This window comes from Lissotriton vulgaris, chromosome 5, assembly GCF_964263255.1.
Source record: "Lissotriton vulgaris chromosome 5, aLisVul1.2, whole genome shotgun sequence".
NCBI classification, from domain to species: Eukaryota; Metazoa; Chordata; class Amphibia; order Caudata; family Salamandridae; genus Lissotriton; species Lissotriton vulgaris.
In genome coordinates, this window is record NC_141693.1 from 82,468,304 (window position 1) to 82,482,723 (window position 14,420).

At 42.6% G+C, this 14,420-nt stretch overlaps 1 protein-coding gene across 2 annotated transcripts in view; it reads left to right on the top strand.

Annotated features, from left to right (window-relative positions):
• The window catches only part of GOLGA1 (golgin A1), a 491,231-nt gene that overhangs the window by 288,798 nt on the left and 188,013 nt on the right, over nt 1–14,420 (top strand). For both annotated transcript variants that reach the window (XM_086920926.1, XM_086920927.1), the window contains 2 exons: nt 8,195–8,347; nt 14,161–14,256. In XM_086920926.1, coding sequence (XP_086777052.1) covers nt 8,195–8,347; nt 14,161–14,256 — 249 coding nt within the window. The remainder of the gene's footprint in view (nt 1–8,194; nt 8,348–14,160; nt 14,257–14,420) is intronic.

Genomic DNA, 14,420 nt, shown 5'->3' on the forward strand with positions numbered 1-14,420 from the left:
GTTCAGCGTGCAGGTATCCCTTATGAGTGGAGAGGGCATTGTTCTAGAAATCCCAAAGTGCTCTATTTAGGGTAGTGTGCTCGATCACCCTAAGGCTTATCAGAGAGTAGTGTTCGATATTTTTATACTCGTGCGTGAAGGCCTTCACGTTGGTTGGTCAGGACCAGCAAAGAGGACAAAAACAGGATAGATGGGCCTCTCTTGGTGCTGGCCTCTGCGGTGCTGACGTCCCTTGTCAGCTGGTCATCGGTGATGTTGTTGGACTCCGGACTGGACTTTAAACAAAATTGGTTTTGGCAAGCATCCAGACCCTTGGTATTGGTACATGAGGGCTTGTGGGGGTGTTGGGGTCTTCAGGCTTGGCATGAAGACTGATTTGATCTCCTTGTGTGCAATGACCTTCTCCTGGGTGGCTACTCCTCTGTGGACCTGGTGGACAGCAGCTTCTAGAGCCTCTGATGTTGCGGTCGGTTCCTGCAGGCTGCTCCAGTCCAAGGGAAATACTGGCTGCTGGGCGAAGTGCTGGACACCCTCTGGGGCTTGTGGAGGATGCACAGCTGCAGGACGAGTTGGGTCTTTGCAATTGTCGATTCTCGGTGCATCAGGCAGAGTTTTCCAACAAACGTTCACAGCAGTCTTCAGTTCTTGCTGGGGTCGGCTCTTCAGTGTCCTTTTCTTTTTTCAGTCAGTGGAATTTGAAGTTCTGGATTCAGGAAGCCCGCTAAATACTAAATTTAGGGCGTGAGGGGAGTGGAGAGTAGTAGCCAATGGGCTACCTATCCCTTTGAGTTTCTACGCTCTCCTATTTGACCACTTCCTGAGGGAAGTGGGTAAAACCCTGTCCCAGTTTCCTGAATTTTGCCATCACCAAGATGCCAGAATTTCACCTTAGGGGTGCGACTGACGGTCCACCCCTACTTCGCATACTAATTTACCGCCAGTCCTAGTGCTTCAGGGCAGGGCCAGGCATCTCCCAGGTCTGGCAGATGCCCAGATAGCATATCAAAGGCGACATTGCTTTGAAGCCTCCGACCATGATATGCTGATTGCTAGCCATCCTGTTTGGAAGAGTTGTAAATGCCTCCCGCCAGAGCAGGCATTGTTCCTGGCCTCTGGGGGCAGGACTCTCGCATCCTAGGGGGTCAAAAGAGCAATGTGGCTGGCTGAACTGGACTAGTCAGCCAGCCAGCACTCTAGTGGGCTAGTAGGTTTCAATGAGTACCTTTAAGGTACCCTCTGGGTGCATGTAAATCCAGCACTGGAATAAATGTGGGTTTATTAATACGAGATGGTTGATACCAACTGGGAACTTGTAATCACCAGTGTCCAGTACATATGCTCTAGATGGCTTCCCTGTTAACTGGTAATATCCAAGAATCGACTGGAACATCACTGGGGCATATCTGCTCATGCAGATGTGTCCTCGCCTGTAATATAATGCACCCTGCCTGAGGGCTGTAAGGTCCGCTGTAGGGGTGACTTACATATATTGCATGCAGTGTCTGCAGGCATGGCACACAGGAGGTATGCCATTTCAGGTGTTCACTTTTGTCTGCACCATGTCTCGTGGCCTGCAATGTCAGTCTGCACAAGTGTGGTGAGGGATCCCTAAGGGTGGCACAATACATGCTGTAGCCCTGTGGTGCCCTCTTCAGTGCCCATGCCCTAGGTACCAAGGCGAGACCTATTGGCTATGCCAGTGCTTGTTCTTACGATGTCTACTGTCATCATACCAATCGTCCGTGTGGAACATTCGGTTGTATACACTGATTCTATGCAGTTGATTTAAGTCATATTCAATGGAAGCAAAAGTGTACAGAGAGTGAAATTTAATTTCATATTCAAATATTGCCATTTTTAAGATTTGCTGCATGTGTAATTTTCTAAAACGACAGGATACATGTTTGCTTTTAATTCGGAAAACACTGCACCTGTCCAACATACACGGCCAGAAAATAAAACTCTGATGATTTTGTACATGCTCAAATTAGAGGTAAATCCACATATGCCCACAAATACAGAGAATGAAAGAATTCAGTTGTTCAGTACTTAGAGTTTTTTTGTCTTGAAAATGGACGTGTCACTTTATAACATATTGAATTATACGTGGGTGTTTCATTGGGCAAATTTGGTGAACTTTGAATACCTATTTTACTCTTTATTTCTGACAGAGGGTCTGTGCTAAAACTGCTGTGTTCATCATGTCATCCCTCAAAAAAACAAGGTTGTACTCTTTGAAATCCTTGACCAACATTCTCTGCAATTCACATGTCCAATTGGGAAACGGATTAGAATGTTGAGGTTTTTAACTGCCTAGTTATAGACCAAACAAAACATTCAATTACCCGTGGAAAGAGCATGTAACCTTAACTATACTGGTGCTAGACCCCCAGAGGGTGTAATGGGCGAGGGGGGAGTTCGAGAGCTGGAGGGTGTGGAAAAAGAGGAAGAAAGCGGGGAGAGGAATGAGGGGTAGAATAGGAGAATGTGGAAATGAGGTTTGAGGGACATAGAAAGAGGCAGAAAGAGAAAACCAAAGCAACTCGCTCAGCTTTGCCAGAGAATACCTGATAATGCATTTGTTAACATGGGCCCGCTATGCAAAGCATACATACACAGTCCGTGCTCTCCAGTGTAGCTCTGAACTCTTAATCAAGGACAACAAAGGAGACCACGATTTCCACTAATCAACTCTACACCCTCTTAATAACGCGTTGAAGCTTGCAAGAGGCTGGGTTTATCTAGCTAGCATATGCTGGAGAAGTGTCTACAAACTCAACATGTCAATGATGGAGTTCTTTTTAATGAAAGGTATTTTTTTTATTAGAACAAATGACTTTGAAAAGTGTGGACGTCCAATAGACAAAAATTGTACATGCAAACTTAGACAAAAAAAACAATGATTAAGAATAGGTTTGTGTGCTCCTTAGGCTACACTGAAATGAACCATGCCATATTCTGTCGTTGGGATGGGAGAGTAGGGGCGGAGGTAGTAGGGAAGAGAAGTGAGGTTGAAAAACATTACTAAGCATACAACTACCGCACTAACGCTAGAGCTGACAGTCTATGGATTTGGTTAGCTGTCACACTTAGTGACACAAAGTTGCCTATGTTAATCATTTCCCCACAAGTAACCAGGGAGGACCTGGCCTGGCAGCTCTGGCTGGACTGTTCCTATGGGGCACAGGGTCAATACTGATTTGTATATGGCTGGGTCTAAACTGGAATTGCATGGTGAGCAAAGAAACAATGGATTTAGGCCCAGATCTCTGTACTGGGGTGAATGTATGACATTGCTCTGCCTTCTGTCCTTCAATTGTTCTTTTGCATTACTTACTCCGGCACGAGGCAAGCACCCCCACTCTGAAAATGTTCCAGCACCAATGGCTCTGGGCCTGTGACATCAACAGGGCACCTTCCGCCCAGCCGGGGGTGCACCATCACGACCCAGGGGCCGATAATCGGTGGCAGGCCTCGACTTACAAAGTGGCCTCCCTCTGTAAATTCACAGCCTGTGTATGTGAATTAACTATCTGTCGGTTGATTTCTGAAGGGTGTAAGCAGACGGGCAAATGCTATAAGGAGCACAAATGTTTAGCAAATGATTGCTTCATTTTTCCACCAAACAGCAACAACAGCAACGACATGTGGTCTGTGGAAAATGGGGTCGCTATTGGAGGATTTACCAGAGGAGGCCGAGTGGTAAGCGGTCGGGTTCATATCTTCCCCTCCCCACACCCTGTGCGTCTCCCTTCTCTTCTCTCGCCCCCTTCCCTTCTCTTCGCCTCACAAAGCTCTGTGTTCATTCATGTCCCCCAATATCTCCTGCTGTCTTTATCTTCACCATAGTTGTAATTCAATATATGCTGCAAGCAACTTAAAAAGTTAACCCTTTCACCTATCTCCCTTCTCCGAAGGTGTTTTAATACAAGACAGGTTTGTTTCTGTCTCCACGGATTGTTCCGTTCTAAAGCGCACTGACACCACTTCATTCATTCACTCTGGTAGAGTTGCGCTATAGAGAAATGGAAAAGAATAGATCAAATAACACCATGCCTCATTGGTAGGCCTTCCTCCTTGCTCTCATGTGCAAAATGGGCACTAAATAAAATGCCAATTACAATATATATTTTAATTATGTTTTATTGCATATCGTTAATACAAACCATGACAAATTCATCTGACTACATTATAAAAATCCATTATCTAAAAAGTATTGATGTAACAGCAAGTTCAATTCATTACTATATATATATATATATATATATATATATATATATATATATATATATATATATATACATATATATAGATATATATATACATACAGCAATATTAAAAAGGCATAGCTCAGCTTCATTTAAGTACACTTAACTATTGCCTCAGATTTGCACCCTTACAGATTCCTTTCAATCAACTAAACAAACAAGGCAATGGCAAACATTGTTTGTATCGAGGTACAAACAGTTTGCAAGAAGCGTTTAACATGGAATAGTGATGCACATGGCAATGTGTACCCCACCTGCCCTGCACCATCTGGGCATGTATGTATGAAGCTAGTCAGAAGTATGCCCATGGGTTGCAGGCATTTTACTTCACAGCGGACTGACTGCACTGTAGGCAGCAGAGTGGCTAACAACCATGCCCCCACCATCACCAACTTGAGATGCTGTTACTAAGCCGGGCTACTCCCCAAGCGCCTGTCCCGGCTGCCAGTGCACTCTTTAAACGCCTCGCATCACCGCTGGGGCCGTTTTCCTGCTTTGCTTCGCTGTTCCTGGGTTATTAGCTGCTTATTAACTCAGAGATTCAATCAGATGCCCTCTGGAGGCCATTTCCTCACCGTTATGACCTCTAATTAACCAATTACCCAGAGACTGGCTTTGGGAAAGGAGATCGCCGAATGCAGTCACACGTAGGAATGTCACATGAATTATCTGACAGTGACCGCAGCTGACGTGTTTAGAGTGTGCCTTCCTCCCAGACATGTCCCTCGTGTCCGTATTTCTTGTTCTTGAGGATTTACGTATTTACCTCAACAGCTTTGTAAAAAACTATGGCCGAGGTGTGGTGGGGGCATTTTATAGGCCTCCTAGACTTTCACGTGATTCTGAGGATCAGTGTCACTAGCAGTTGTCTAACACGTGTGTGTGTGTGTGTGCTGCCGATGACACGCTGGGCACAGAGGTGGTAAGAGCTGACATCACATTTAAATAGCATGAAATGGGGCAGGCTGGTGTTAATTGTTCAAGGAGCATTATTCGGCTGCTATTTAACACAGCTGTGCTGTTTAATTGTAGGTGTGTGTCTTGTCTTTAAGTACAACATGTCATGCCCTTCCATCCCAAAGCCTGACACTGGATGGAGGACAAGGATGTTTGGGCGCAGCCTCTTTCCGGGAGTATCTTTTTCATGGAGGGGCGAGAGGACTTGTCTGAGCTGAGGTCCCGAGAGGAACCCCCCACGTCCCTTGGGGTCGACTGCGATCTGTTACAGCACCGCCGGGGCGCAGCTGTCACTTTAGACCCGCAACCTGGGCGCAAAATTAACGCAAATTGGTTCCCTGCACTTCTCTGGAAGTCATGTGGCACGGAATACAGTGCCAACAAATCTGAGGATGAGTGCTTGGAATGGAAATATAGAAGTGCGGGTACTCCTTGGCCTAAAGCACCGATTTCCGCTAAGAAAGGCCAGAACTCTCCCAATAAAAGCATCGGAGCAGTGCTGAGAAGAGTCGTTCCTATCCCGTCCAAGTTACCGGATAGTACCAACTCACTTAAAGCACTAGCGGGGTTGGTGCACAGATGTGGATATGGGTGTCACCCACTTCTGTACGTAATGGAAATCACGTCAAAGAATATGTTCTTAGTGGGTGGCATAAAAGGCGTTTTAATACGAGGAGGGATAATTGTTTTATTTTTCCAGAAAGCTGTTTCTGCTCAATGCAATTCACTATTTGTTTATTGGCATGTTCTAGTGCTGCCAAAGATTTGCAGATATGTAAGTGTTTACCTAGATTCCAACAATCAATCTTACGTTTTCAAGTGCATTTTAAGGTTTCATAAGCTGACAAGCACTTGGCTCCCTTTCCTGACACCTAAACAATCACAGTTCCATCCATCTCCGGAAGTCAGGCAACCACGAGCAATCCGGGGCTCTCGAATCCTCTGACAGCTCAGCTCCTTGACCCTGCTCTTAGCCTCAACTGAAGATGCATCAGTTCTTTAACTAGCGGTATAGCGCAGGTAACTTGCTGTGTGTGTGGCTCGCTGTACACTGCCCCTGCTAGATAAAAGGGATAGTATGCGCTTATAGAGGAAGAAAGTGCTTTACAGTGGTTTGTGGTTCCAGAAACCACAAAAGGAAGCTCTGCGAGCTGAGTGAGCAGTCTTGTGTGACACACTCATGCAGGCACGATTGTCTATCTAACGAGCACTTCTACTCCAATGGCAATTTAACTTTTGGTCTTGACAAGCCTACCCTTCCTAAAGGAAACCTGACACCAGACAGATGACCCTGTGCGTCCTGCTAGCTCCCCAGCGTTTACCTTGCGGGAGCGAGCGCAACATATGGTGTGCTGGCTCCCACCAGGAAATCGCCAAGCGTGCACGCGTTGCAATAGAAAGCAATGCAACACCTGCACGTTTTTGGGGGGAAAAGCTGATCAATTACATGAGGTCCTCTCCTAAGCAGCGCATGCGCGCTGCGTAGGCGAGACCTAAAAAGGGGCACTTTCCTACAGTGAACTAAGAGGCAAGTCAGGGACATGTGTACCGTACATGTGCGGTAGATTCTTATTATGCATGGAGCAAACGTTTAGTCTATTAAAACCAACAAACTAGATTTTTTGGTACAGCAGGAATGCCCAACTCACATACTGGAAGGTGTTCTCATGTGATATTGAAGAAAAAGGTGGCTTTGCAAAATAAAATATTTACCTAGGATGACATAATGAGACCAGTTTAGGGGGCAAAGACATTACAGTTAGGTTGAGGATGTTATTAAAGTTACTAGTCGTGCAGGTCTAGTAAAAATGTTATGATTTTTGTTTTTCGTCCTGCAATTGTATACCCTCTACACTGGCTCCATTTTGGGACGGGTTTCATGTTTAAAGTTGGCAAAAAGTTGATAAGGGTTTACAAGGGCTTTAGCTGCTTTACAACTACACTTGGATCTCCAGCACTACTTGATCCCTCTAACTTGGCCACCTCGTTCCTATTTTGTTTTCCATGTTTAGATTAATTAGTAATCTAATTTTGATCCCCTCTGAGATCTCCACTTTAGGAAGTCTAAAAATTGCTACTGAGGAATCAGTTTGCCCCGCACTAACCTAAAAGGCTAGTGTTTGCTGTGAATGTATTTGATATATTTCCAATGCATCTCAATCTGATATTTATCCATCCTTGTTGATAATTACTGTGTAAAGTTTAAAATCCCGCCGTCAGTGTAGGAAAGATCACCTTGCACAGAGGATTTCCAAATGTGGCTGGGGACCCTTGATAAATTTAGGGAGCGCAAGGCGGGTTGCGCATAGGGCTGAAGGGGGCCAGAGGACTAACCTCTGAGGGCAACCTCGGATATGGATGTATTTGTCTGGTAGAGCAGGATTGGCAGCTGATAATTCCTGTTGTGAAGTTATAGATGTAATGGCCCCTTTCAACAGAATTCAGGCTGTTTATTTATTATGGCACATATGAGGTGATGGCTTAAATGTTCGAACTCGTTATTGGTACACTGCTTGTAATGACTTGTTTGCGTATAAACAAAATAATAAATACATTCTTAAATCTAAAAAAAAGTTCAAAATCTTTCTCAGGTGCAGCATCTTTCAGAAGAATCAGTTTGGTGTCTTGCACTTGGAACTATAGTAGCTTTCTGTTTGGTTGACTGAAAGGGCTCGTTTACATTTGTAGCTGTATGGATGATGACAATTAGTGTGAATGGCACATATCTGTAAACTCTGGGAATTTCATGCATAGATGTTAATGATGTTTTATTATATAGTGCTTAATCACTCTGTTCGTTACTCTGTTTAATAGTACTCTGTTTACTGGTCTCATGGAGGGTGGAAGGCTAGTCTTTTGTGGGTTTGAAACATCTGCTTGCAGTTTACCTCCATATTAATTGCAGGCTGCTGACTGGCTAGTTACATTCATAAGCTAATCCTTCAGTTTTGTCTTTTATGTTTTTTTAGAAATCTGATCTAGAATCGGAAAGCAGCAGACTCCAGCAACAGATCTCCACAGTCAAGCATCAGTGTGCTGAGAAAGTTAACCGGCTTGAAACTCAGATAACTGCTTTGGAAACTGCCCGGGAGATTGACAAAACAACTGCACAACACAAAATCGTAAGTTAAGAAAGCCTTTGGCAGAATCTGATATCTCTGATGCCAAATTGTAATCTCTGCTGTGTTGCACTTAGACCGTAAAGTTTGTTTTCCTTTCTAGTAGTAAAAACAATTAAGAATACCTGTGTTGGCTGAAACCAAAGTAAAGCAAACAATTTATTTCCAAATGGACTTTTGAAAAGGGCTTAAGTGCCACTTGTTCATAAGACATCCAGGTGAAGAGCACCCTAGAAGTATTAATCCTTCTGAAGGGGAAGTTGCGTTCTAGGTACCATGGACTTATGCTGATTCGCCCTCGCCCATGGGCTTCTTCTCCCTGGTTACTTTCACTGAAACAGTTCTTTGTGAAACTTCAAATTCCTACTAGTGCAGTGGCGTTATGATAAATAACTCAAATAAACATACTGTATCTATTGCAGAAACGATTGCTGCACACTCAAACCACAAATAGGTGCAAAATAAAATTATTGGCATATGAAACACTGAAAGTTAATCGTCCTTTCTACTTGTAGCATGTGCTCCATCATACATATATTAAAGCCCTGAAAGGTCATCTATGTTCTATTTAAGGCATGTGTTCCATCAGAAGTATGAAGGACTTGTACATGCTGACATTTAACAGGCTGAAAACAAGTGGGGTTGGCCCTGAATCAGCAAGGCTGGGCCGATATATATCCAACAAAGAACAAGCGCCTATACTGATACTTATTACAAGAGGGAATTACCACCAGAAAGGAGGGTTCTTCGAGACTGGGGTGTGCTTATAAATTGCTATTTTATTTTAAGGTCTGGGTCAAAAGAAAGAAGGGGTCATATATGTTTTAGTCATATACAGTTGAACATAAAATACAGTTTTTTCACACCAAGAAAAAGTAATGCGGACAAAAACCAGTGAAAGATTTGTTAAAATCCAACAAGCATATCAAAATCAGTCGTATCACATTCATTCATCTTCATTCGTACAACACACAACGACAAATACTCAGTCCAGTTAGATACGAATAAATAACTGAGCGGAGTATTAGGTCTGCTAGAATATATACAATTGTTATATACAAAATTTACAATTTATACCAAGGTTATGCATGTGAAAATCAAAATAAATCAATAATTTTTCAAATGGTATAATCAAAAGCAATATATCCAACAATTTGCAGTAAGTAGTATGACGATGTTTCCACACTACGGGGAGGATAATGAAAATAAGCAGACACTGGACATGAAGGGGCCTACGCGTTTCAAATCCCTATGAGTTGGAAGGGATTCTCATCAGGGCCAGGTAGCTCAATAGCGGAGATGATCCGAGAGAAAAGATGTATCACCTAAAGTGTGTGCGGCAGCCACATCGGTGAAACAATTCCGTGAAACAATTCCTGGTGGGAGAATGGACGGCGAGTAGGCTTCGGAAGGCCGGAGGATCGTGGACGGTCACGTCCCACCTCTAAGTTGTGGAATATTCAGGCTCAGTCTTCGTTAGTTTCCAGTCACAGAAGAAACGAAAAGATTTAATCGACAAAGTAGCCGGCGTCTCCGATCGCACTAGTCCCTCGCACATGCGTGGAGTGGACTCCACGCATGTGCGAGGGACTAGTGCGATCGGTCACTAGTGCGACGTGACCGTCCACGATCCTCCGGCCTTCCGAAGCCTACTCGCCGTCCATTCTCCCACCAGGAATTGTTTCACGGAATTGTTTCACCGATGTGGCTGCCGCACACACTTTAGGTGATACATCTTTTCTCTCGGATCATCTCCGCTATTGAGCTACCTGGCCCTGATGAGAATCCCTTCCAACTCATAGGGATTTGAAACGCGTAGGCCCCTTCATGTCCAGTGTCTGCTTATTTTCATTATCCTCCCCGTAGTGTGGAAACATCGTCATACTACTTACTGCAAATTGTTGGATATATTGCTTTTGATTATACCATTTGAAAAATTATTGATTTATTTTGATTTTCACATGCATAACCTTGGTATAAATTGTAAATATTGTATATAACAATTGTATATATTCTAGCAGACCTAATACTCCGCTCAGTTATTTATTCGTATCTAACTGGACTGAGTATTTGTCGTTGTGTGTTGTACGAATGAAGATGAATGAATGTGATACGACTGATTTTGATATGCTTGTTGGATTTTAACAAATCTTTCACTGGTTTTTGTCCGCATTACTTTTTCTTGGTGTGAAAAAACTGTATTTTATGTTCAACTGTATATGACTAAAACATATATGACCCCTTCTTTCTGTTGACCCAGACCTTAAAATAAAATAGCAATTTATAAGCACACCCCAGTCTCGAAGAACCCTCCTTTCTGGTGGTAATTCCCTCTTGTAATAAGTATCAGTATAGGCGCTTGTTCTTTGTTGGAGACATTTAACAGGGTGTTTTGCCAGATAGTTTACCATTTGTAATATTTTGCCACTAATTTGAACTGTTGGTGTTTTACGCTGTGTAATTAATCTTCATGTATAAGTGTAACAAATAGCAAAAAACACAGTTGATGGACAGAATGCAGAACAATGTCTTACATTCACCTCAGTACAAAGATCTGTGCCTAAATCCATCGGTTTTTTTGAACTCCACACCACCCTAGGTCAGACACTGGCTATATGCAAATCAGCCTTGACCCTGTGCCTCATGGGAACAGTCCAGCCCGAACTACCAAGCCATGTCTTTCCTAGACCGGAATCAAGCATCCGAGGATGTAAGACATTGTTCTGCATTCTGTCCATCAACTGTGTTTTTTGCAATTTTCACCGCGAGTGGGCTGGGTATGCTCAGACGTGAGTCCCAGGCTCTCCACATCACTGGAGTCAAGCTATCAAGGCTGAAGAAGGCTGATAGCCAGAAACCGGTCCTTGGATGCTTGATTCCGGTCTAGGAAAGACATGGCTTGGTAGTTCGGGCTGGACTGTTCCCATGAGGCACAGGGTCAAGGCTGATTTGCATATAGCCATTGTCTGACCTAGGGTGGTGTGGAGTGCAAAAAAACGATGAATTTAGGCCCAGATCTTTGTACTGGGGTGAATGTAATTGTTCTGCATTCTTTCCATCAACTGTGTTATTTGTAAGTGTAACAAATAACCTTTGATCACTGTGTCAAATGGGCCAGTTGTTTATGGCAACTTGGGCTTACTCATATTCTGGCTTTCTGTAAGGAACATACATGTGCATCCTTAATCCTCTTTCAGACTATCTAGTATTGCTGCATATCGGTGAGGTGCTTTATGGCCCTTTTTCCTCACTCTATAGTTTGCTCCATATTTGTCATCCTGCATGGCTGTGTACATTGTCACAGCAGAGTAGTCTAGATTTCATTATCGCTTCATCATGATGAGGCTAGGAGATTCTTGCTGGCGGTATGCGATATGTAGTCCGTAATTATCCCAACCCCTATAAAATATTTATGCTTTATGTACAGTATTATATGTTTTGTGTTTGTGATTTCATTAACCTTGGAGAAGGTAGCTAAGGATTTATGCTAGTTTTTATGGCTGTATTTCTGAGCTCTGACATCCATTAGAGATTTGGCGTAGACTGCAAGCTTACACAGATTTGCCAATAATGCATTACTTTTAATAATAACACATCTTCTTATGTTGTATCTACTGCTATTGGCTTCTCCTTGCTTTTCCCATAAGTATGTGCTCTGTCTCATAATGGAGTTGAGGTGTTATGGATTGGTGATAATAGGTGAGATTCTAGAGGTAACTTCTCACCTCCTTGCAGAGCCTCATACAGTTTTGTGAAGTATGAGGAAGATGTTCCATAATCTCTAGCCTCGTACATAAAGAGCTCTCCCTCCAATCCGGTTAGATTTACTGAGCAGGCAACCGTGGGGAGCAAATGCTAGGTCTCTTGTTCAGCTTTTACTGACCTAAAATATTTCTAAGGTAGCTGTGGGTAATTTTGCATTATGATCGTCGAGTTTAGTAGAAGAGGTGGTTATTTGCTTGGAATGTTGTAGGCTGAAAGTGTACTCTGTTGAGTGATTCTGTCTTCTTTCTGGTTTCCAGCATCCTTGTAGGGAGCGGAGTGTAGTTAGTATTGCATTTGTCCTGGAGAGAAATGTCCACTGGGGTGGCCAGGAGGTTTTTTTGTTTCCAGATGTTTATATCTAGAGTTTTATTCCAGAGGTGATACTTGCGGAGGAATACAGGTAGGTAGGGAATCTGTTTTTTTCTCAAAATCCTTCTTTTATCATATGCATATTATTTTATGCTAAAATTAACTAAGTATGTAATACAAAAGATTATCATTGAATGATCAAAGTGTCATGACAGGAGGTTTATTTTTTTAATGTAGAGCTTATATCAAAACGCATTTGCCACTTTCAGTATATTGATGTATTAGTTCTTGGTTTTGCAAGTGATTAGTGGGCCATTGGATTATGAAGAGCATTGCAACGTTTAATTAAAATACCCTGACAATTACATTACTAAAATTTACTATGAATACTTTCATCAGTGGTTTTAGCAAGTAATGTTTGAAATCAGACAAAAAGTACTTAACATGACTTGAAAACTGAAATGTAGTTTTTTTTTGTTGGGCTAGGCTTTGATTAGAAAAAAAAAACTGAGAAATATCGAACATTCATTGGAAACTGGAGCTTGCTGGTTTAAAACTTTGCCATAAAAATGCAATGACAGAAAAACTACCCCACCTTACTCTAAAAAACGGCATTGCAAAATGTTGTGTAATTAATTTCACTTTGTTTATGTGGCTCCATGTTCAACTGAAGCATTGTTTTGGCACATAGGATACCTACAGAGGTTCATTGACAGCATTAGAAATTGATGGATTGATCATGGATGCCATCAAGTTATAAGAGATACGACGAATACAGCTGATTTTCACTGACTCAGTGTGGAGGAATTGAGTTTATTTGTAGAATCAAGGACATAAGACATTACGCTATGCTGGTTAATGTCTGGGTTTAAGAGAGGGGTTTTTAAACCTTGTTATTAAAACGGGGAAGGTGTAAACTATCTCTAATATCAAGGGCAGGGCAGGGCATTGCAGAGAAGCGTACCCTAAAAGCAGAATGAGCAGGAACGGTATTGGAAGAATCGAAGTTGGCCAAGTAGGCAGAGGATGCCATACCTTCTAGATGTGGTGGGATTGTGGCGGAGAGGGTTTCGTTGAGCTTCAGTGACAATTGCCTGCATTCACCCATTGCATTGACTGCTTCTGGGACAAGGGTCGTGAGTTTAAATTGGGTCTCAATATTTTAGTTACAGGGGAGAGGGATGATTATGGCAGGAGATATCAGCATAGCTGTTAAATTTCCCAAGGTCATGTGTGATGAATTGTGAGGTTTCTTGGTCTTGCCTACCAGACAGCGCAAACTGCCTGTTGGTGAAAAGACCAATTGTCAGCTTCGCGTACAGTGGGTTTAGAGCTTTCCCATTGCTAAGCTTTACTGACACTGTTGTTTGCATGACTTTCATTTGTTTCGCTTGTATAGGCTGTCCCTCCCCTGAGGCATGAATGCATTAATTGTGTCCTTCCACTGCTTGTGTTTGATGCACTCATTGTTTCAGCTGTAGTACTCAAAATTCTGTAATGATATTTGTAAGGCTTATGACCTTACAGCTGTCTGAAGTAATGCAAACTCTGAAATTGCATCATTAGTGATACATTTACTCAAACTCTGATGGAACTTATTGTTTTGGGAAAGGTTTCATGCATCATAATAATGTCAAGATCAATCCATGACCTGCATTAAAAATGTTGGAAAACTTGTGTATGTGAGGAATTGTCAGTAAACATGTTACACATTGCTCATATAATTGTGCCCTCCCTTCCAGAGCCAACTGGAACAGGAAAATGAGGACCTTAAAGAAATGAAATATGAATGTGAAAATTCTTTAAAAAAGCATGAGGCGGAACACAGCAGATTAAAGGTATTTATTACGTTGCCATATTTCCATCAGTTGTATAAATAAATTGGAAATTGGGCAACACTTCCATGAGATTCAGCCAATTAGGACATTGTGCGTAGTTTAGAATACCAAGGGAAGACCAGAAACACTATGGAAATGTTAGCTCCTATTTCTCCACATGAATA